Genomic DNA, 24969 nt, shown 5'->3' on the forward strand with positions numbered 1-24969 from the left:
GGTAGAAATGTCAGTTTAATTTCTGAGACCTAGACAATTAATTATCCCAGCACCACTATGGATGGTCTCAGCTTCTCCACTGACTTGTTGTGCTACTTCTGCTTCATATACACATGGGTCCCTCCTAGGGCTTTCTGTTCTATTCTGTAAGCCTAACTTTCTATCCCTGTAACAATTATGGCACGATTATACTTACCATAGCTTGTTTTTCCACATTTTTGTTCATGCTCACCCCCATAAGAGTCTTATCAATCTAATTTATTTCAACAAACCAGTTTTTCTCACTCTTGAGCTTTTCTATAAGTTACTTTGTTTTCCATATCATTAATTTTCTGTTCTTTTATCTTTGTTATTTTCTTCCTCCCATTTTCTTCTATTTCACTTTGTTGCTCTGATTATAATTTATTGATTTGTGTATTTGGCATGTTAATCATCACTATTTGATTATTCTCTAACATATAGAATTAAAAGCTATAAATTTCCATCTAATTACTGATTTATCTATACCTTGTGAGTTTTAATGTGATTTTTATAAATGATTTATCTAAATGCTTTGTGATTTTCTATTCTGATTTCTTCTGTAACTCAAAAATTACTTAAAATGCAGTCTTAATATTTCCAAATTATGGGGAATTTTTTGCTATGTTTTAAAACTGTGATAGAGAACATGTTGTGTACATTATCAGTTCTTTGGTAATTATTGTTTTATGACTTTGCAGATGATACATTTTGTACTTGCTACATTTTGTACTTGAAAGTAATACACAGTCTCAAATTGTCAGAGACCTTTATATGTCTATTGGACCAAACGTCTTCATTGTGTCAAATCTAACATGTTCTTTATGTTTTGATTTATGAGTTTCTTAGAGAAATACATTACTATCTATCTTTCATTGGATTTTGGATTTGCTAGCTTTTTAAAATAATTTGGTTAAATATTGCTTTGTGGGCTTCCCTGGTGGCGCAGTGGTTGAGAGTCTGCCTGCCGATGGAGGGGACACGGGTTCGTGCCCCAGTCCGGGAAGATCCCACATGCCGTGGAGCGGCTAGGCCTGTGAGCCATGGCTGCTGAGCCTGCGCGTCCGTAGCCTGTGCTCCGCAACGGGAGAGGCCACAGCAGGGAGAGGCCCGCATACCGCAAAAAAAAAAGAAAAAAAAAAAAAAAATTCTGAGTTCACCTACTGAGTTACACAGAAGCAACCAATTTACACTTAGTGAAAGGCATATTACCTGCAATCAGTGCATCGGTTTCAGCTACTGTATTTTAATAACTTGCTGCACATCCTTTCAATTTGAACAATAGGAGATGCGTTTTTCAGTCCTCGGCAAATTAATGACACCATTACCAAAAGAGGAAATTTAGCAAGAGAATTGTGCTCTGAAATAATGTGCCTGAAAGGCAGCAATGAGGTAGCTTGTAAAATAGTTATAGAGATTATTTACACCGGTCACTTTACAGTTTAATGCGACTTCACGCCGTGTGTGGAAAAGGGAACTCAAAATGAGCGGCTAGGAAAGAATAAACGCTGCGGAATTCAAACTAAGAATTCTTACCTTGTTTTCATTGAAATTAGCAATAACTACTCCAACAAAAAGGGTCAGTCCAATCATGCAACCCAGGAATACGAAAACATGAATATAGATTCCATGCATCTGTATAAATGAAAAATACGGTTATTCATCAAAGCCAATGAAAGCAGCTGTGGTAACATTCAAAGGATTCCAGTGCGTGCTTACCGGACCCACACGATGAATAATAACATCCCTCACTTCCACCCAGCCTTTCAAGGAGAGAACTTCAAACAATGCCAGCATAGCATTGCCCACATTGTCAAAATTAAAGTTCCGAGGATTCGCCCTGCAAGTCAGAAAGAGGAATGTTCCGTGGAATTCCAGTGAGAAGCACCCTAAGGCAATATCTATAACTCTTTCCAATCTTGGTTGCAAAGTATAGGCACTTGGAAGGTAGGTTCGATGGCATTTGTTTGCGAACTCATAAGAATGCATCAATGTGTTAGAATTTATTAATTATGCAGTTAATTATTAGGCAATGATGGGGTGTTCTCAATCGAAAACAATAAAATGCTATGTCCCTCGACTTCTAGCTCCAGAGGTTCTGCAATGTTTCTGGCTGGTCCTGATTAGTATACTGAGGACTTTCTGGTTAGAACTTGTGCATGAGATTCTTACAAAGGGGCCTTGGAGTTTGGATGTGAATTTTGAAATGGTTTTACATTAGAAAACCTTCCTAAAGGCATGAATTACAAATCCTGGTGTTCGTACAGAAAGTGTAAAATGAGTAGAATTTGGCCACTTAATTCTGTGTCATCACGTGAGCAGCATGCTGTGACCTAGTGATGCTTTAGAGGCTCCTGAGGTGACACATACCCTGTGTGTCTCCAGATCACCCCCTCCCAGGTGGGTGTTTTTCTCTCATTAACTCCAGATGTTCTCAACAGATACTTCTTGTAGACCCCAGTGTATAGTGTGCTGTCTACCGCACAGTTAACTCCTGAGTTCTAAAACATTTTGGACCCTCTATTTTTGGGGGGTCAGGGGATGTCTCATTTCTTATTTTTCTGACATGTGTATACTTTTTTCTTTCCACTAACATCTTTCTACTACACTGCATCTCCCCTAGTCATTACAGGTCTTAGCTAACATATTTGTTAACGGAAGAAGATTTCCGTTTTTTTTTTAATCCCCCTTTTCTGAGGCTATTTTAAATAATTAAAAGATTTAGACAACCACATGCTGGAAAAATCATGACTATCAACACATTTCCTGCATTTGATGACCTGAGCCCAGGATTATTGACTAGAGTAGGCCTACTGAAGCCTAGCTGAATTATATTTTGATAATTTTTTTTTCTTGCTAGCACATTTATCAAAAGTTAACCTTCACAGGAGGCAACATTCTAGGGGGAATCCAGTTTAGTATTCTTCTACCACCTTTTATGGTTTTCAAAACTGGAGACTATCATGAGATATACTTTTATAAGTTTTCTTTTTTTAACACTAAATATGTGGGAATCTAATAAGAAAACATAAAACTGAGACTGACGTATTTTTAAAGGTTTAAAGCTGATTGGTAGAAATGTTTTCTATATAGTAAAAAAGCCCCAGTCAGAAATTAATATTTAGGGATTCTGATTTATATTTTTTAAGTATGAAAGACAAGCATATTCTCTTGTATTTTTCCAACAATCTTTCCTTTTGGGGGTTTCAATTAAATTTAATATATTTTACAGCAGACAGACTCTGTAAGGATTCTACAGATGCCACAGTTTTCTTGAATAAGGATTTTTTTTTAAACCAAGTGAGTCAGCTCTCAGATCTGATGTTGAACTTTCTTACCCATCCATTTTCTTTATGTAAAAGTGCTTTTTTTAGCTGAATTTGCAGCAACCCAAACTATTCTCATGTTCCACATCCTTTAGAAGTTAGAATATGTTAAAATACACTTTCAGGCTAAAGCAAGAAAAGTAAAATGGAGAATCTAGACTTAAATTGCTGGAAGAATATACCACATTAAAAGTCTCAGTTTTAATCATATTGGATATGTTTATGCTTTGTTCATGATACTAAAATTGGAAAGTCTGAAACTTTACCAATAACTACAGAGGACTTCAACAAATCCCAAACACAGTCCATTACTGTCATTTTTCCTGTTGTCCTCCCTTGATCTGGAAGGCTATTTAAATATTATCTTTTCTGGTTAATTTTTAAAAGATTACAACATTGTCTATCCAATTCAGAAAAATGAAGAATCAGTTCTGACCTCACAATCTGAATTTTCTACCTCCCAGTGACAAGTGCTCCAGGGACCCCAGGTCATGATAAGGAGAGCTGCTTCTCCTCTGGGAAGATGGGGCTGCCATGGAGGAGAGGAATCTAGCCTCTGCCCTGGGATGTGGAAATGCAGGGGATAACATGGGCCAAAATGGTACCCTGTATCTTACACAGCTCTGCCGTCTAAAGAAATCAGAAACTAGTACTTCCTGGAATGCAGACTGCTTTTTGCCTCGCTCTTTGGTAATAGCAATTTGAGTTTCCACAGCCTGCAACAATCTTACCTCTGCCTCGCCCCTCACTCTCACCTGCCCATGGCTCCTCCCCCTTTCACCTGCCTAATTCCTATTCACCCTTCAAGAGTTAACTGGGTGTCTTCTCCTCTAGGTCCTTCTCCCTGGTCCAGTCATTGTTTGGATTAGCAGCCTCTGTCCTGCGTGTACCACTGAACCCTTTGCCTCTCCGTACCCTAGAATCAGAGGCTGATACATCATGGAGCAAAAGAAACTTAAAGGTAAGCCTCAGGGCCCCTCCCTGACACAGGTCCCTTCCAAGACTCAGGAAGGGGCCCAGGAGTGAGTTCACATAGTCATATGTTTCTGTTAAACTTAAAAAAGCAAAGTAGTTTTATATTCTTTTTCTTAGAGAGTGTACCCAAATTGTTCGAGCCTTAGACTCGACAAAAAAAATCTGATCTCTTTCTGCCTAGAATGTATCGCAGTGTAATTTGAAATTACCTAGAGGTAAGCTTCTGGTGAACTTCAAGTGAGTTTAGGGGCTTATTTATGTAGCATTAAAAGTTCAGCATATTGTATTAAATTACTTTAAATTTTATTTTCTGTTCTCCATTGGACTTCTAGCTCTTAGGTGTCAGAGGCCATAGCTTGTTCCCAGTGACAGCATAATTCCTGGTGAAGAGTAAACACTTAGTAAATATATTTATTGTAAAACTGAATACTTTGTTGATTTCTCTCCCTTGCATTTCCTTTTCCTAAATCCCAGACCTCTGCTTAAGACAAAACACACAATATTTATAATATATGATATGTTTAATCCTTTTTACCAAGGTAATTTTTATCTCATCAAGTCTGAGTAATTTGGAGGAAAATGAATGTATTCATCTGAAGAGAGAATGCAGAAGCCCAGACTGTCCCCTGAATTAGCTAGTGCATATTTATGTCCTAATTATAATTATCATAGCATTCCTCTAGGCTAATTCCCAGATATAAGTTATTTTCTTAATCATAAATTAGTCAATGTAAAGTTACAAAAATTTCAGCTGCTAACTCTTGACGAGATTATTAGAGAAACAAAATGTGAAAATTATCATGGTTACAGTTGACATTTATTTGATGAAAGATTTATATTTCACTAAAACTAACCCAAGTCACAATATTCTGAACAAATGGGAAAAGCTACTGTGATAACGTTCAAGTGATGTCCCTCTGTTTGCTTGTGCTTTTAAAATGTCATTGAACTTGAAGTCCTTAATAGCTTACATAAAACATTACATTTCAGTTAGCTGATTTTAAAAGCTTAAGAGAGCTGGTTTTATGGAACAGGTTGAACGCCGTAGGGTTCAACCGGAAACAGCTTACTCTCCTCCTAATGCTACCTTCCAGTGCATCCTACTTGCTTCCTGACACCTTGGGGAGAGCCCAGAGCTTTTCGGTATATAGTCTGCCTCATTCTAAAATGCCCACTGCATTCAAACCTGTACCAGGGTCTCACCCTCCGCAGCTCAAGCATGACCCGTGGTCTGAGGAGGGAAAAAGAGTGTCAGCCACTCTAACCCACTCCTCCTCTTGGTGACTGCCTGGGTCTTACAAGAAGCGGTGGGATGCAGCTGGGGTTAGAGACGTCACATCTTGTGTGTCTGACTCCGCTGGACTGTGGCCATTGGCGCTCTCTTCACAGCAGTTCCTTCACACAGTTCCTTCACGGAACTCATTTAGGTGTTCCCAAGAAACACTCCATGTTTGAACAGTGTTTCTAGCTTCTGTGAACTTGGCACTTGAGCATTTGTCCCACATACAGACGCTGGACGCACTTTGTTCCATACACCCGGTAAGATGCCTGAGTCACCCTTCCTGGCCTCGTGCCTCCCTCATCCTCCCCCCGACCTTGAGATGAGCCCTTTTCAGGGTGTGCTTTTCAAATACAAACCAACTAACCCAGAGTCCACCCCCCACCACCACCACCAATCACCTCCTCTATCAGGCTGTCACACCCTGGGCCACCATCCACCTGCCTGAATCACCCCAGTGCCAGGTACCAGACCACAATGGATGGCCTCTATGCTCTAGAGCCCATTACAATTATTCAAACTAGCCATCCCTAAGTCCGCTTGCCCTGCCTCACCCATTCCTTCCCAGGGAAACCACAGTAAAGGCTCTTGGCCCCAGCTCTCCCCACCTCTCTGCCTGCTGACCCACCCTGGTGCTTCCCCAGGTAGCCCCCCGTGGAGTGGCACGCCCCCTCCTCTTGGGAACGATGAGTAACAAGCTCTCTTTTCGGTGGTAGTGCTCTCGATCTGTCGGCCTTACTGTACCTCACATTTTCTATGACTACACTCCCCAGCACGAGGATGCCCCAGTGTGCTCTTCCTGCTATGAGTGTAGCCTCTGGGTGATTCTCAGCTCCAACTCCTGGAAACGTTCCCACAGCTTCTTCCCATAGGGCACCCTGTCCCCAGCACACAGCCCTTTGCAGCAGGGTTCCAACAAGAAGGCTCAGGTCAGGTGGCCCTTGGCAGGGATGACGTGGCCCTCCAGAAGCAGCAGATCACCCCGTCTTCCCAGATGGTGACGAGCGGCTTGCCCACAAGAGCCTCTCTTCTTGCCTTGTCAAACTCTGATATCAACTGGTCCTTCCAGGGGTCCTCGTAGGAAGAGGAGAAGCGCCATCCACCTTTCCCCACAGGGAAGGTAGCGTGACGCCATAGCACACTTTGCTCTTGACTTCATTCACTACCATGATGTTATCTTTGAATGCAGTGTTTTCTTTTACAGGAGCTGGGTGATGGATGATGTTTTAGTAAGTTCTGATGGGATTGGTTTAGTTGGCCTCTTTAGAATGTCAAGATACTTTAATCTCCCCTTGACCTCAACTTTGAGACTTTAGACAAAATTCCAAAAAATTTTGGAAAGAAAAACTGATGTCCTGATATAAGTAAATTATTTACGGTATAATAATGAGTTTTACTCTCACAACAAAATAAACATTTTATGCTTCTTTAATTTTTCATTGTAATGTAAATTAGACTGCTTTTCTAGTTAACACTGGGATAAAGATATTCCCATGTGTTATATACTTCTCTACCCATGCTCAAGCCTCACATCCAAAATTAATCTTTTTTCCACAGTTCTTTGGTATTAAAAGAAAACCAATATAAATTATATTGAATTGTTTATGAAAGTGAATTTCATATTAGAGAAATGCCAAAGCAGGTAAGAACGAGTCCTAAGGGTACAACTAGGTGAAATGCTATTCCTTTTAAAGAGTTTTGACATTTAGTAGAGAACATCAATTGTGACAAAAGCAGAGCAGTTTCTGTGGTTCACTCATTATTCTAAGAGGTAAAAATGAAATAAAAAGAAAACAGATAACGATTTAAAAGGACAAATGAAGCTGATGGAACACTCTGTGCATCAGTGAAGCAGATTGAGAGACTTCATTCATAGTCATTAGGGAAATGGTTGAGAAAGAAGGTACCAGATACTTCTGGCTTTGATGTAAATGCTTTGAAAACTTATTTAAAAAAATTTTTTTTAAAGAGGCAGTTAGATAAAATCAATTGTGTTACTGATTATTCCCTTCCAGGATTTCAACAACAAAATCCTTCAATGTAAATGGGTTTTAAAATTGAAATAGTTTTATGATTTAGGCTTCTCTACAACTGTTATGAGGACATCAGATCTTCCTTAAAGATATAAAGTCAGTATGAGTTTAGTTTTAATTTGATTAAAATTGTTAAAATTGTTAAAAATTGGTTTAAAAGTTGAATTAAGATTTGATTAAAAATTGATAGAAAATCTTTTTTCTTTTAAGCCTCACTAATTTTCTAAAAAATTTTTATTTTGTTGAAGTATAGTTGAGTTACAACATTGTGTTAGTTTCAGGTATACAGCAAAGTGCTTCAGCTATATATATATACACACATATACATGCTTCAGTTATATATACATATATATATATACACAGATATACATACATATGTATATGTATATATAAAAAATTTTTATATTTATATAAATTTATATATATATATAAATTCTTTTTCAGATTCTTTTCCATTATGGTTTATTACAGGATATTGTAATAAATTGCTGTACAGTAGGATTTTATTTTTTATCTATTTTATATGTAGTAGTTTGTATCTGCTAATCCCATACTCCTAATTTATCCCCCCCATCCCCTTTCCCCTTTGGTAACCATAAGTTTGTTTTCTATATCTGTGAGCCTCTTCCTGATTTTTAAGTAAGTTCATTTGTATCAATTTTTTTTAGATTCCACATATAAGCAATATATGATATTTGTCTTTGTCTTACTTCACTTAGTATGATAATCTCTAGGTCCATTCATGTTGCTGCAAATGGCATTATTTCACTCTTTTTTTATAAGCCTCACTAATTTTTAAAGCTATGTGAGTCCAGATATATACTTTAAACTATTAGAAAAATACTGCAGTGATATTTCATTAGTTTCATGAAGCAACACTGGGACTCAGTGTACCGCTTCCTCTCTTATCTTATTTCTTTTGTTTTTGCATCCTATTGTAATTCAGTGCTTTGCCTTGCATTACTTAAAATTATTTTAAGTAATTCTAGCAGAACTACTTTTAGTTTCATGCCATATTATACTGCTTTAAAACCTTATACTATATATACTTATATAGAACATGGATGGACCATGAAGGCCCATTATGCTAAGTGAACAAGTCAGACAGAGAAAGACAAATACTGTATAATCTCACTTGTGTGTGTAATCTAAAAAAACAAAACAAAAACAAAAGCAAAACCCCTCCGACTAAACTCATAGAAAAAGAGATCAGATTTGTGTTTACCAGAGGTGGGGGGAGGAGAGGAAGTGGAGAAAGGTGGTCAAAGGTACAAACTTCCAGTTATAAGACAAATAAATACTAGGGATGTAATGTACAACATAGGGACTATAGTTAACACTGCTGTGTGATACACAGGAAAGCTGTTAAGAGAACAGTACGAGTTCTCATCATGAGGAGAATTTTTTTTCTTTTCTTTCTTTTTTTTTTTTTGCAGTATGCGGGCCTCTCACTGTTGTGGCCTCTCCCGTTGCGGAGCACAGGCTCCCGACGCGCAGGCCCAGTGGACATGGCTCATGGGCCCAGCCGCTCCGCGGCATGTGGGATCTTCCCAGACCGGGGCACGAACCCGTGTCCCCTGCATCGGCAGGCGGACTCTCAACCACTGCACCACCAGGGAAGCCCTCTTTTCTTTCAACTGGATCTATATAAGGTGACGGATGTTAACTAAACCTATTGTGATAATCATTTTACAATATATGTAAATTGAACCATCATGCTGTTTGCCTTAAACTTATACAGTGATGTATGGCGATTATTTCTCAATAAAACTGGGGAAAAACCCCTTATACTGACAAATATAGCATTTTTCAGGATATTTTTCTGATATGCTTACCAAACACGGGGCACCCAAAATCCAGGTTTTTTCTCTCCAGGTCTTAATTTTAAATTCAGGTTCTTGGACACACTTACATTAATTCTGAATATTCCATTACAATCTTCCTAAAACAGGAAAAAAAATAAAAGGAGGAGGAAAAGAACCTGGTCAGAAAATGAAGTCAGAAAAGATAAACGATAAGAAACATTTTTTACGTAGAATGACAGAGGTCTTTTATATAACAGCAGACATGTGCATAGCTACTCAGCAAATAGTAACAAAGACTTCAGAGATAAGCAGGTGAAAGTTGATGCTGAAAATGTTAGTGAGTGGGCAAAGGATGTGAACTGACATTCCTCCAAGGGAGAGATACAAATAGCCAATGAGCACGTGAAAAGGTGCTCAGAATCATTAGTCATCAGGGAAATGCAAGTCAAAACCACAATGGGATACCATTTCCCACTCACTAAGAAGGCTCTCATCAAGAAGTCAAATAGCAAACTTTGACGAGGATGTGCACAAATCTTAATCCTCATACTAGAATCCTCATACACTGCTGGTGGGAATGGAAAATGGCGCAGCCACTTTGGAAAATAGGGTGGCAGGTCCTTAAATAATTAGAGTTACCACAGGACGCAGCAATTCTTCTCCTAGGTATCTACCCAAGAGAAATGAAACATATATTCACATGGAAATTTGTACATGAATGTTTGTATCATTATTATTATAAATAGCATTATTTACAATAGCTCAAAGGTGGAAACAATTCAAATGCCCATCAATCAACAAATACACTAACAAAATGTGGTCTATCCATACTGTGGAATATTATTCAGCCATAAAAATAATGAAGTACTGACACATGCTACAACATGGATGAACCTTGAAGATATTATGCTAAGTGAAAAAGCCATCCATCCAGCACCACATATTATACGATTCCATCTGGAGACATGGCACCAACAACTCAAGCTTCATGGCCTTTAAATGTGAGCTGTGCCAAATGTTGGGGTATCTAGTTTCCCCTTTTCCTTGGGTTTGTCTCTTCTTTTATAAAGGTAAACTGAAGTATCCCCTTCATCCACATGACACGCTTGGCTTTGGCCTCTTATGTTAGGACTAGAAAAGAATTCGTCCAAATACAAAGACACGGGCCACTTCTCACTATGCCAATTTGTTTTGCAATTATTCTGCTTGTTCCTGATGCTCTTTTGATGGCTAAATTTTCTTAGACTTTCCTTACGAGCTTCCCACACAGACCTCATTGTTCTGTGGAAAAGAATAAATGCCTCATGGTATCTGTATGTCTGTCCGTCCACCGTGTGCCCTCCGTCCCCTATACAAGTCATTACTCTTTAGCTTGGGCTGGGTATGAGCAGATAGTGTAAAATCACAAGGCTCTTAGGCCATTATTACCCCCGAGTCATCCACTATTCCTACGAGGCTTCATCTTGAAACGTTTTTATTATCTTTCTGGCCTCTGTTCAGGGTGGACCTAAAATAACCCTTCTTTCCTTACATAAGCTTGTGGACTAATGCATCAGCTCATTATTACTGCCTTCATTTAGCTCATCTGGTACACCGTGACCTTTATACCATGTTCCCTGCATGTCTTGTCAGGTTTATCAAAATTCCTGGAACCTCTGGGAAGGGGAGTTAAAGGAAGCAGCGACCCGGGCGATACCTTGTGAAATAGCGTAAGGTCTGCCCATCCTAAGTTTGTCTCTTCTGCTCTGCCTCTTCCTGAAAAATCTCATTATTAACATGACTGATAATGTATTTTGACTGGACAAAGATGTTACCTATATTTTCTAAAAATTCGAGAGCTACTAAGCTTTATAATTAGAAGCCTCAAAATGTAGAAATGTCATAGTAGTATAAAATTTATATTAGACAGCGATGTTTGCTGGAAATATGGGAATAAGTGTTTTAGTTCAGCTCTGGTAGCCCTTTTGGAAACATCCATTTTAATGAGACTTAAGCATTATTTTACCTGGGTGGAAGAGGAAATACTCTTGCTAGTTTATACACCAGCAGAACTGGGTTCACTCCATTAACCTACTTGTAATATCGGGCAGGATTCTAAGAGAATGGGACAGTGGGCGATGCAGCAGAGATTGGCTAATTATTAAACAAACCCCGCCCCCTTTTCTACAAAATACACCACGAAACTACACATCACGGTCTCACATCAGTCTGGTGAGGCCACGCTCTTGCCAGTGGAATGTGGGATGCTTCTAGGCTCTGCCTGTAGTCCTCTGAGAGAGAGATGGTTTTCTGTTCGTAACTGCCAGCTAAACAGAGAAGACTCTGAAGACAGCAAAGGCTAGGGACACAGGACAGAGGAGGCATGAGCCACTGGGTGGTCATTTGGAGGAGAGCTGCCTGAATTATTCAACATGCAATAAATATATTCATTTCATTACGTTCAGCTACTGACATATTGGGGCTGTTCCAGAAGCTAGCCTCCTCTTATAACACCGGCCAAAGAAAGAGAAAGAAAAGAGTAGAGGGACTTCCCTGGCGGTCCAGTGGTTAGGACTTGGCACTTTCACTTCCGGGGCCTGGGTTCAATCCCCGGTCTGGGAACTAAGATCCCACAAGCCATGCAGTGCGGCCAAAAAAAAAAAAAAGAATCGAAAGTATTCAAGCTTGGTTCAAGCTTGAATCTTAGTTGTCTTCATGGGGGAGATTCTGGGCAGCTAAGAGCTAATGCAAGGCCCTGACTTCCTAACAGAGGAATGTGGAGTGGATAAGTCATACGAAGGGGTGTGGAAGTCAAACTCTGCCCTTTGTATTTTGGCGGAGCTGTTTGCTGATATGAGTCTCAGGTCACAGCAGAGGCAGGATTACGTTAGGGAAGACCTAAAGGGAAAGTTTGCACATGGAATCTTGGGTGACTATATGGAAGATGTCAACAGTGGCTTGACCTTGGAATAGGAGGGAGGAACAGGACTGTCTGAGATGTGTTTTAATCTTATAAACCTTTACCAGCCAGAAGAGACACACCGCCTGCTTTAAGCAGAGGGAGTCCATGGGAAGAGTATTCTTAGAGTTCTGTTCTCAAAGCAGCCTCAGCACATGGCTACCCAGGGATGGTAAATGTTCTTGATTTTCATCCCAAAAGACAGAAAAGATATCTTACCCTTCTAATAATGTTGGGATCATTGCACTTGGCCAGTTTTCCAGCAAAGAGCTGAACTCCAAAGCTTGCAAAAACAAGCATTAATGTCAGCAAAAGAATGGAGACCTGAAAGAAATGGGTGAGACAGCAATCTCTTGGTAAAAAATTATAAACAGTAGGCTTGGTTTGAGCAGTGATTATGAACAGGACTTTTAAGAAAACATTGTATGAAATTCACAGTCTTTGGATGCTACCTTTTAACTTCTCCCCTGCAGGTCATTCAATTAGCCTAGCTGGAATGTTAAAAGAAGGAAATTAACAACAGGTTTTGATTTTTTTTTTTTTTTTTTTTTTTTTTTTTTTTTGCGGTACGCGGGCCTCTCACTGTTGTGACCTCTCCTGTTGCAGAGCATAGGCTCCGGACGCGCAGGCTCAGCGGCCATGGCTCACGGGCCCAGCCGCTCCACGACATGTGGGATCCTCCCGGACCGGGGCACCCGGTCCCCCGCATCGGCAGGCAGACTCTCAACCACTGCGCCACCAGGGAAGCCCGGGCTAAGGTGTTTTTGACATGACTTGGACTTTTCTGATTTTGAAATCAACACTTTGCTTTATTTTATTTAATGGAACAAAAGAAAAATGTTGAAATAATTCTCTTTCCCAAATTTTCTCAAAATGGATTCATGTGTCTGTTAGCAGAGCCTATGTAAGGGGGATAGTGGCTTTGCTTTCTTGCAAGCATGAGGGCTCAGGGCGTATCAAAGTGCCACACACAGAGGGTGTGAGATCAGAGTCTTGAGAAGCAAATCTGGTAATTGCCTTGTACTCCCTCTGCTGGATGACTATTTTGGTCTCAGCAGACAAAAGTGGCCAAAATACTGAACAAACGATTGATCTCTACTGGTTGAATAATCTAAACATATCCCTTAAAGATACTAAAATTACATAGAAACATCCTCTGAAGCAAGGCTCAAATAAATCATCTTCTGAATTCTATCAGGGCTCAAAGATGCATACACATTCATTGTCAGGTGCTATTCTGTTTTCCTTCAATTCCAGCTGTGGGAAAAGCCACAGTGTTATGGCTTCAGTGCAAAAAAAATATGGAATTTTATAAATTTATTTATTTTTGGCTGCATTGGGTCTTTCTGCTGTGCATGGGCTTTCTCTAGTTGCAGCGAGCGGGGGCTACTCTTCATTGTGGTGTGCAGGCTTCTCATTGCGGTGGCTTCTCTTGTTGCGGAGCATGGGCTCTAGGCACGTGGGCTAGTTCATTAGTTGTGGCACATGGGCTCAGTAGTTGTGGCTTGCGGGCTCTAGAGCACAGGCTCAGTAGTTGTGGCACATGGGCTTAGCTGCTCTGTGGCATGTGGGATCTTCCTGGACCAGGGCTCGAACCCGTGTCCCCTGTGTTGGCAGGCGGATTCTTAACCACTGTGCCACCAGGGAAGTCCCCAAAATATGGAATTTTAAACAGAGCTTTAACAAAGTATTAGCAGGATACTAACACAACATTGTAAATCAACTATACTTCAATAAAATAAAAATTTTAAGAAGTATTAGCAGCTATATGCCTATAGTAACATAACAGCCTGTCTTTAAAACACCTTAGAATCAACTGTAACTATAGCTATCTTTTCACTATAGGTGTGTTTCTAGACAGCAAGATATAAAACTAGCTTAGTAAGTTAATTCATGTTTTCCATGCACAAGCAGAACTCATTAATAATAAAAAGAATCCTGTGATCACTCCTTTGTTATAAGCCAAAGATTCTTCTTTAACAGACTGTGAGCAAAGAGCCTCTTACTCATTGTTTTATCTGCAGCCCTGCTCTTAGAAGACCCTAAATCAATATTTGCCCAACTAAAAAGTATATTTTCTCCTCAATCATATTTCTAAATGTTCATTACTGTATACTGAGGTAGGGTATACCTGTATGTTACAGTTTTGAAGAGTTGTTTTATGTTAACACTCCAAAGATCAAAGCCAAATTTTGTTCTATATGAATTTGGGAACATAGAAAATGAGATTACAAGCCTAAATGGGTTAATTCCTAATATTGTTTGTGAATTCGATGGTGTTGAAACTTCTTAATTTCCAGATGGGGCAACTAAAACCCAGAGTATAAATTAGGGTCAAGAGTTAGGAATGGAAGTCTCAGAAAATTCTATCTCTTTGGATTCTCCTTCCACTGTACTTTCCAGAAGACTTCCCTTTAATTTACTAAAAATATTTGTTGAATTAAATATACCAATAAGCCAGAAGCATCCATGGGTGAAGTCTTTGAATCTGTGTTGTGTTTTGCTAGTACCTTTACAATCTTCTGGCAATAAACAAAATGGTACACTTAACCTTGACAAGCGAGACTCACTTTATCCCCTCATTTGCTACATTAAGAGCTCTACTCCGTGAACCAGGAGTAAAGGGTGGTGACTGTAATGTACCAGAAAAATTTCCTTGAAGCCGCTGAAAAGTTCCCGAACGACTTTCCTCATCTGAGGCACCAGCTTGAATATCCGCAGAGGTCGCAGGCAGCGGAGAACAAGTAAGAGCTGAGCTCCCGACTCCGCAGGCACGTTTTGAGGCATCCAACAAAGAAATATCAAGCTCACCTAGAGGGAAAAAATAATCTCTAGAATTTATGCAGTTTATCCTCTACTATCTACATTTTCTGTGAGCCAGCTGGCCACAAGTTTCCTTTAGCAAAGACTCCACGTGTTATGTGGGGCAAGCATTCGCTGGGTGTACATGCAACTCATCTCTATGGACTTGATCCAGACCTGTGAGCAGCCCCAAAGGAAGTCATCAGGTGTTTGCAGGGGGTGTGAAATGGGGGTGCCCACACCATGGGTGTGGGTACTCCAGGGCCTCCTGCCCCTTCTTTTAACATATATACTGGAGGCTCCACAGAAGTCAGCAGGATTGAAATTCCTTTGATCAAGGATACTAAACCTCACACTGGACTGAATACTTGCTATTTTGTTAATGATCTAAACATGCTACATGTTAATGGTCACAATTCTCCTTGTTGTGTTGGAAAAGACACTGATTTTATGCCTTCTTGGACATATAGAAAGAAATTTCTTTGAGTCCCTTCCTGTGGTTTCCCCGTTTAGTTTAAATAGATAGTTGAATGGTTGCCTTCTCTGGCCTGGTATTTTGTGTGTTGGAATTGGCATACTCTCTCTAGTTTGCTTTGAGTGATAAGCGGCTCATTGATCACTTATATAGTTTTTGTTTGTTTGTTTGTTTGTTTTTAGTATAGGTGCCACAAGAATTGTGGCGTGCAAACTAGATTTGCTACCTTAGACCTCATTAATGTATGTCTTATGCATACAGGAATGTGGTTGATGTATTTGAACCATATCCACGAATATTTTTAATGCTTTTTATTTAGATTTTACACGCATGCCCTTTACTTGCCTATACTTAGGAACTCAGTTAATGGCACCTAAACCTCTGTGACTCACGTATCTCACTCTTGTACCAAGAAATGCAGGAGATTTTACAAAACCATTATATTTTATATTCAGGAAATAACCGAAGACTTACAAGATATATAAATATGTCCATGACTCCACCGAAGTCCCTGATGACAGCAGTTGGAGTGAAAAATAAGCCATCTGCCATAATCTTCAGATTAAGCTCAATGCTCATGAATATCACAAACACATACTCGGCGATCTGAAATGGGCAGAAGGCAGGTTGGTCACAATGAATGCAAAAATTGCAGGTCAGCGTTTCTCCGCTTAGCTGTGAGTTGCGATTCGGCAGAGTACCTGCAAAGTGGGTGCGTGCATGACTCTCCGGAAGGGGGATTCGAACATCATGGAAATGCAGGAGCAAACGGTTACGATAATCATGACCCAGTCCAGGTAAGTCACCAATCCCAGCAAATCACTGCCAAAGACCAGACAAAACTGAGAAACGCGAACACTCTAGGAAAGGCTGCCGAAAGTCAGAGACGATGCATCTGTGATTCTATAAACGTGACTGGCATTGTTTAAATGAATCGCCAATCGTCTATTTCACAGCACAATATGACAAGAAAATAAAGGGAATTTTTATGCGGCATCAAATAGTACATGGAAACTTCAAATGTGCACGGAAACAGAGTTTGTGATGCTTACTAAAGTTGATGGTACTTTGTATTTTTCACAGCTCCCGTGACCGGATCTGTTTTAGATCTGTAAGAGAGAACAAACATATAAACTCTGTGACACAGTATGCGTGTTATAACTCGGCACCATAGTACGTATAAACATCTCATCTACCTAAAACTTCTCTCACATCCTCTACAAAATGTCTGTTATGATATACGTTAACTGTATGTGACTTTGGAAGGCAGAGAACATTAGATGAAAGAAGCAATTGATGCTTAGGAAAGCAAAGTTTACATTTTTCGAAATGCCTGATTTTAGAATTCATGACGCCATTCAACAATTTCTGACAAAGATATTACAAAATTAAATTTTGACTTCCATTTAAAAACATTCAGAGTCTTTGCCTTAGCAGTTTGGTGCTGTTCCTCATAATTATTTAATTAAATATCCATAAATTAAATAGAATTCTTCGCTCTGTATTTAATTGTGATCGTGTGGAGTAATTTATACAGAATTTCTTGGGGTGGGGATTTATAACTTTTACTTTCAGGAAGCCCATGACCAGTCTTCAAGAATTAACAATTAGATGTAAACATGGAGACAGCCAATGGGATAATTTCAGATGAAAAACCCAATTTGGGAACTGATCAAATCAACTCTACACTGCCAGCTTCTTCCTGTTGATGCTTTATGAAAACTCAGGGTTTTAAACCATTATCACTCAGGTGCTTTAAACTGCGAAGGTCTTTCTAGAATAGCAGAAAGAATAGTAGACTGGCAGTCAGAGAGGGCCCTAGCTGGCATACTTGAGCAAAGTCCTTACCCTCGGCTGACCTGAATGCCCTCCTCTGTTGGAGAAGAGGGAACACAAATGACCCCAAATGGCTCCTGAGGTCTCCTCCAGCCCTGAGGGGTTAGGCGAATGTATTAGTTTCCTAGGGCTGCTGTAACAAAGGACTGCAGGCTGAGGGGCTTAAATAACAGAAACTTATTTTCTCCCAGTTCTGGAGGTGGACGTCTGAGTTGAAGGTGGCAGTAGGGTTGGCACCTCCTGAGGCTGTGAGGGAAGGATCTGCTCCAGGCCTCTCTCCTTGGTTTGTAGACGGCCGTCTTCACATTGTCCCTCCTTATAGCAGTCTGTGTCCAAGTTTCCTCATCTTATAAGGACACCAGTCATATAGGATTAGGGTGCACCTGAATGACCTCATTTTAATTTAATTACCTCTTTAAAGTCCTTATCTCCAAGTAAGGTCACATTCTAAGGGGCTGGGATTAGGGCTTCAACATCTGAATTTCTCTGGACGAGGGGGGCACAATTCAGCCCATAACATACAGTAATGCTCATACATATGCTACTAATGATGGTATCAGGGAAGGTACAACTACTGAATGGAACGTTTTCACACTTTCTCCAGACTCGTAACGTCTTCTGGATATTTACTCAGAGTTGTGCGTGACAAGAATCCCACCTCCTCCACTGGCTGCCTGCTAAACTTGGCTTGGCTTGTCCCAAATGCAGCATCCCCTGGGCTGATCACCCTGACAGCCTCTCGCACATTTCTTCCATGTGGGGAGGGACAGGGACACTGGCCAGTGGGTTTTCTTCTCATAAGAGTTGGTAATAGAAGCACTAGTCAACTTGATTTCTATTTTGCACTATTCTAGAATTATGGTATTTTGACCACAAAGAAACAGCGAGTCTAAAAGAAGATGTGGGCAGTGACCTCAGCTCTGTCATTCCATCTCCCCTTGGTTAACTGTCTCCAAAATAAAATATGGAGTTAACAACTCTGCTATAAACATCTTGGGCGCCTGTGGAACTGAACAAATAAGAATGGCTGTGAAGTGCTTCATAAACGTGTGCTTTCTATAAATGTTAACTACTTGCAACCTTTGTTTGTTTCCCACCTGGTCGGCCGCTCAGCCAAGAGAAGCAGCATGGTCATTTAGCCCACGGTTTATTTGGTGACCCCATCAGGACGACAGGATCCTTCTTCCTCGGATGACAACTCCCCCTGCTGTTTGCATGACTCAGGGCCAAACCCTTGGCTACAGTGGAGTCACTTACGCGTTGAATCGAGCTCGGACCACCACTCGGCAGAAGTTTCTGAACCTGTGCTCCCGACCCACGATGAACAGGGGCTTATCGAAGTACGGGTGGTTCTCCCTCAGCTCCTCTTCCTGCACTTTCCTGGACCAGGAAAATCGTGCGAGAGTTAGGCTAAGGGCACGTCTGCCTTCCCCAAACGAGAGCCTCAAAACACCGCCCTGCCCGTACCTTTTCATTTCTGCTTGCTCCTTTTTCTCCTGGATCATCTTTATTTCACTGTCTTCTCTTTGTGCATTTCTATATCTCACTGTATTGGAATGCTAGAAGTAAAATGAAAGGGGACACATCAACGTGGGAGATTTTTCTGACAGTCCTCCTCCGAAGATGACCATTAAAAAAAAAGGAAATAAATACTTTCTAAATATTTGAATGGCCACAGTTATCTTAGCAAGGATACTTATTTTTCCTCAAAAGCGTATTTTTTTTTCCAGTGAAAACATTTATTGAGAACCTATTATGTGCTATGCACTGTTGTAGTGCTGTGGATACGGCAAAAGGGGAAAAAGTGACAAAATCCCTGCTCTTGTGTGGCTAATGTTCTCATCAGGGGAGACAGATTAAAAATGAAATCAAAATAAAAAGGTTAGAAGAGGTTTAGTGCTCTGGTTAAAAACAGAGGGGGATAGAGCAGCGGTCCTCAAACTTTTTGGCACCAGGAACCGGTATTGTGGAAGACAATTTTTCCACAGACCCGGGGGATGCTTCAGGCAGTAATGCAAGCGATGGGGAGAGATGGGGAGCCATGGGGAGCGGCAGATGAAGCTTTGCTCGCTAGCTCACCGCTCACCTCTTGCTGTGTGACAGGCTGAGGATGGGTGTTGCGGACCCCTGGGACACAGGACAGAGAGCACGAAGTTATAGCAGGTCTCGTTAAGGAGCTGTTCTTTGAGCAAAGACTAGGAGGATGCAGGTCACTGGACATTTGGAGAAATGTGCGCTTCTGGGGAGGGGTGGGTCTGTGTGTTCACAGGTTGAACACCCAGGACGCAGGGTGGGTGGAGGACAGGACAGAGAATAGGAAGAGCTGAGGCCAGCAGGATAGCGGAAGGTGGATTATTAGGATCTTGACTCTGGTTTTTACTCCATAGAACAGGAGTCCCCAACCCCCAGGCCACAGAACTGGCACCGGTCCGGGGCCTGTTAGGAACCAGGCTGCACAGCAGGAGGTGAGCGACGGGCAAGCGAGCGAAGCTTCATCTGCCGCTCCCCGTGGCTCCCCATCACTCCCCATCACTCCCCATGGCTCCCCATCCCTCCCCTTGGCTCCCCGTCCCTCGCCATGGCTCCCCATCCCTCCCCATGGCTCCCCATCCCTCCCCTTGGCTCCCCATCGCTCCCCATCCCTCCCCATGGTTCCCCATCCCTCCCCATGGCTCCCCATCCCTCCCCATGGCTCCTCATCCCTCCCCATGGCTCCCCATCCCTCCCCTTGGCTCCCCATGGCTCCCCATCCCTCCCCATGGCTCCCCATCCCTCCCCATGGCTCCCCATCATTCCCCATGGCTCCTCATTGCCTGCATCACTGCCTGAAGCATCCCCCACCACACCCCACACCACCACCCCCCGTCCGTGGAAAAACTGTCTTCCATGAAATCCGTCCCTGGTGCCAAAAAGGTTGGGGACCGCTGCCGTAGAAGATGGAGAACGATTGTTCAACTAACTGGATTGATTTTATAGAAAAGCATTCCTTGGATGTAATGATCTGTATCTTCTATCATTTGGAATAAGTGACAAAGATAAAGCTCCCTATTTTATTTTTTGTTTGTTTGTTTTTTTGCGGTACGTGGGCCTCTCACTGTTGTGGCCTCTCCTGCCGCGGAGCACAGGCTCTGGACGTGCAGGCTCAGCGGCCATGGCTCACGGGCCCAGCCGCTCTGCGGCATGTGGCATCCTCCCGGACCGGGGCACGAACCTGTGTCCCCCGCATCGGCAGGCAGACTCCCAACCACTGCGCCACCAGGGAAGCCCTAAAGCTCCCTATTTTAAATGGCTTCTATTCTGGAGGAAAAGACACTAGGAGAGATCTCTTATGAAATTAGCAGAACCCCGTGACCTTTTGCTATGGAGAAGACGAGGTATAGATTTTCGTTATATGTCTATGTAGAAAATACAATAAAAAGTCTTTAAAGAAGAATTAAGCCTCTGGAATGGAGACTATTCAAATTGGGCCTTTTGTTGTGTATTTTTAAACACACATTTTCAAAGCCATTTTCTAATTTGATGCTTAAGTAGACCATACATTTCTGTGGAATCTCACTGAAGGAAAGCGCTCTGAACTAGTGATTTTTCTTTGTAGTACAGAGCAAACCTGCCACAGCAATGAAGAGATGATGGAAACGAAATCATACCCAGAAAGGATTGTACTGATAGTATTTATCTGCTTGCTTACTGTTCGTATCTTTCACTAGAAGGTAAGCTCCTACAGGGCAGGGATTCTGTCTTGTTTCCCTGCTACTTTTCATCCCTTAGAACAGGACCTGGCACATCGTAAGTAGTTGATAAATATTTTACTGTGTCAGTTAATGAATAGATGAATGACCTAGAGTTGAAAAGCAAAGAAATTCTTGGGAAATCTTGTGCAGTCTTTGACAGAAAAATTCCTCTAGAAATAAAATTTTATTTCCTAGTATGTTAACCCTGAAATGATAGACACTGGACCTGTATTTGGAAATTAGTAAATATTTAAAGTTACGGATGTGATTCATTGCCATAAAATGCTTTAAATGTCTTTAATTTCAGTCAAATGCGTCTGATATTTCACTTTTGTGTTACTATCTAAACGAAGACATGTGCTTTGCAGGATGTCCAGATCTTTCTACGGTTTATGGTCCCTTTTCCGTATTTCAACCATTTAAATACGTTTTCACAATCACACTTCCAAAATCCAAAGCATTGCTTAGAACTTACATCTTGAGTCAGAGTTTCAAGAGACTTCCCCCTGCTGATCCTCTGGCTGTTTGATCCGTGTCTTAGTGACCTAAAACAATCACAACCAACTGATCAATACATCTCGAGACCAAATTTGGACTTTTAAGCAATGACCATCATAAAAATGAAATAAAATAACTCCTGATAGCATCACAAATGCTTAATATTTCTTTTTATAGCACAAGTTATAGTCTATCCACCTGCCTTTGATCTCATCTAACAAAATTCAGAATTTTTCCTTCTGATCTTCAAAGTGAGAATTTGGCTATCATCACCAAGGGAAGGGTTTTTGAAAGATGTTTTGATTCTTTGAATCTCATTGTGAGTTTTGTTACTGTTGCCATTAGCAAACAGAACTCAGCTCTTCACCCGGGCCTGCCTCCTGACCAGGGGTCAGTGATGCTTCCTGTAAAACTCCTTTCCTTCGTTTCTCTGCAGCCTTGTCTTCCGGTGTATTTACCTGCGCTCTTGGCGGATATGGTGCTGCACACTGAGAATTGACCTTTCCTTCGCCGGCTGCCCCTCAAATGATCCGCTCAGCATGCGCTGTCGAGTGCAAGCTCTAGAAAAAAAAGGAGCCGCAGATAAATGCCTGATTTGTACACTTGGGATGAATAATGCATAACTGCTCATTCTTCTTCTTCTTCTTAAGGAAACACCAATGATAAGACAAAGTACAGCAAATGACACATTGCCAATAATGTAAATGAGCTTCAGGTTCTATGTCAAGAACACTTTCAAAACAGAACCATCATAGCCACGAAAAGGGGCTGGAAAATAAATAGAAAACAATCCCCTCCCCATATGTCCCCATTCCATCCCCACCCCAAACAGAAGAGCCTCTACCGGGATTCTGTAAGCCGAAGGGCCAGCCTAACCACAGGTACCCATGATGCTGGTTTTCAATTTAGACAGGGAGGTTTCTAATAAAACCCCTTAGGGAAGGATTTGTCCACCTAGGCTCCCGGGCTGATGGAATATATGTTCCAAGGAGATTTTGCAGAACGCTAGGAAAGGGTAAAGTTAGAGGCAAAAAACTAATAGAAAAGACAAGTAATTAAAGCTGGAATGAATACCTAGAGAAACGTCAGCTGAAAGCCTGTGGCTTACAGGTAACCAGTTGCCACTTTCTTTGTAGTCACAAAGCTCTGAAGACTTTTTAAAACATGTTCGCTTTAAACGGTAACCAGGCTTGTGTTAATTTCAGATTTGCTAATGAGTGAAGACAATTGGGTGACTCAACACCTGTGGTGTGAATGATTTGGAGAGAAAACATTTCTTCTCCAGGAAGCTCTCTCCAACTGGAAATGACAGGAATTCCCTTGATGTAGTGGTCAAATGGAAAGAAAAGAAATCCATGGTTAAGAGACCTGTGTTCCAAGGCGACACTGTCACGAACCAGTTGAGGGATCTTTGGGCTCAGTTTCATTCTCCATAAAGCGAGGAAAAGGCCTTGATCTTGAAGAAAACTCATAGACCTAAAATGCAATGATTTTGTGATATGCAAATTTTATGACACCATATGTGTTCAAACTGGAACCCATGTACTTCTGTCACTGCATTCGTAACACTTTCGTATTTATGTCTCCTAAATTGCATTTCTGTATTGGCTTTGAGTTATATTATTACTGTCTGTCTCAGAGTTAAGATCTTCGAGAAAAAAATCTATGTCTGTTCAGCATACTTAAAACAGCATCTCTTATGATATCATGTGTATTTTCAAATACTTAAAAACGGTTTTGATGCCAGTGAAGATAATTACGATGAATACCTATGAGAAATCATACACATGCAACAAATGTAAATGCATGATAGGAACTAATGCCCCCAAATCACTCTTCTTAGTTTAATGAGCAACATGGACCATTTTGAGATAAAATCCAAGTCAAAATTTTATTGAACAACAAGGGTTTATGGCAGTGATATATAGAGACTGTGCTATTTCCAGGACTGCAATGGGGTCGAAGAGGAAGATGCATTTGTAAGTTCAGCTGAGTTGACAAAGGTATAGGATGATCTCATATTATGTACATTATGAATTATTTTTTGGACAAAGGTCTGAAAATCATGAAGGCATTCTGAAAAAACTCTATTTGGAGAATGGTGTTATTCCGGCATAGATATACAGAGCCTTGCCATTTGTGTAAACAGTCAAGACTTAACCTTCAATTTTATATATAGTAGTTTGTATCTTCTAATCCCAAATTCCTAATTTATCCCTGTATAGCAGGTACAAAATACTATATATAAAATAGACGAACAACAAGGTCCTACTGCATAGCACAGGGCGCTATATTCACTATCTTGTAATAAACTATTGTATAATGGAAAAGAATCTGAAAAAGATTCAGATATATATGTATATATGTAATATGAATCACTTTGCTGTACACCAGAAACTAACACATTTTGAATCAACTGTACTTCAATATTTAAAAAAAGACTTGAATTTTAACCACTTAGTAACTTTTACTTTTTGTCACAAGACTCTTCCCTAAAAGTACATAAGACCTATAGGTCTTAAATACAAAACACATACAACTTGATTATAAAATACCCATTTGAGTTGGGCGTCCCTGCTATGCTTGAAGTATATAGAATGTAACTGGCTTTAAGCTGCCTGTGATTAAAAAAAAAAAAACAACTGCTGGTGTCTGCCTGGAAGCCCAGTCTTGAGGATGCCTGGGCATCCTTGCTGGAGAAGAGTCAGGACCACACCTGAGACGCCCTCCTCTGACTGAACAAGACAAGCAGGTCTCCATGGAGACAAACCCATATTGGAAGTCCCGCTACCCCCACCCTATGACACCTCCTCTTCCATCTCCTCCACCAATAGCGTGGCTGAAGTTGGGGTGAGAAAGCAACCCCTCTTTTCCTCTTTGCTTCAAGATCAGCTCCCTCTTTTCTGTTGGGTCTAGAGAATTCAGAAAATAATACTCAAATGGGCTGGAGTTTCAGCCATACACGTGACACGAATGTTTGCAGTCCATTGGTGAGCCTTCAGGTTCCCTGTGATTTGCAGTCATCTGGGGTGGGGTTGATGGGAGCTGGCTTTTTAGCTCTATCCTACAATCAGAAAACCCGTGCTTAATCAGACTAAGACATCCACTTAAATGTAACATATAGAACCATTTGCCTTACTATCCTTTTCCTACCACTTCCTTCTACGTTATAAGCGCTGTTTGCTGGAACAATTTCAAACTAGATACTGATGGGAAAAAAAGAAGAAAATGTTCACTAACTCTGGGCCAGTTG

At 40.9% G+C, this 24969-nt stretch overlaps 1 protein-coding gene across 9 annotated transcripts in view; it reads right to left on the minus strand.

Annotated features, from left to right (window-relative positions):
- The window catches only part of NALCN (sodium leak channel, non-selective), a 294176-nt gene that overhangs the window by 26648 nt on the left and 242559 nt on the right, over nt 1–24969 (minus strand). For all 9 annotated transcript variants that reach the window (XR_004346630.1, XR_004346629.1, XR_004346631.1 and 6 more), the window contains 12 exons: nt 22175–22276; nt 21694–21763; nt 18955–19046; nt 18745–18867; nt 16704–16760; nt 16353–16473; nt 16126–16257; nt 15018–15185; nt 12594–12698; nt 9467–9573; nt 1738–1858; nt 1555–1653 (listed from right to left, as the gene is read on the minus strand). Coding sequence is in view for 5 of the 9 variants with exons in the window: in XM_032610834.1 (XP_032466725.1) it covers nt 1555–1653; nt 1738–1858; nt 9467–9573; nt 12594–12698; nt 15018–15185; nt 16126–16257; nt 16353–16473; nt 16704–16760; nt 18745–18867; nt 18955–19046; nt 21694–21763; nt 22175–22276 (1297 nt within the window). In the remaining 4 variants the exon portion in view is untranslated. The remainder of the gene's footprint in view (nt 1–1554; nt 1654–1737; nt 1859–9466; nt 9574–12593; nt 12699–15017; nt 15186–16125; nt 16258–16352; nt 16474–16703; nt 16761–18744; nt 18868–18954; nt 19047–21693; nt 21764–22174; nt 22277–24969) is intronic.

The sequence above is a fragment of the Phocoena sinus genome, chromosome 18 (assembly GCF_008692025.1).
Source record: "Phocoena sinus isolate mPhoSin1 chromosome 18, mPhoSin1.pri, whole genome shotgun sequence".
In the NCBI taxonomy this organism is placed as follows: Eukaryota; Metazoa; Chordata; class Mammalia; order Artiodactyla; family Phocoenidae; genus Phocoena; species Phocoena sinus.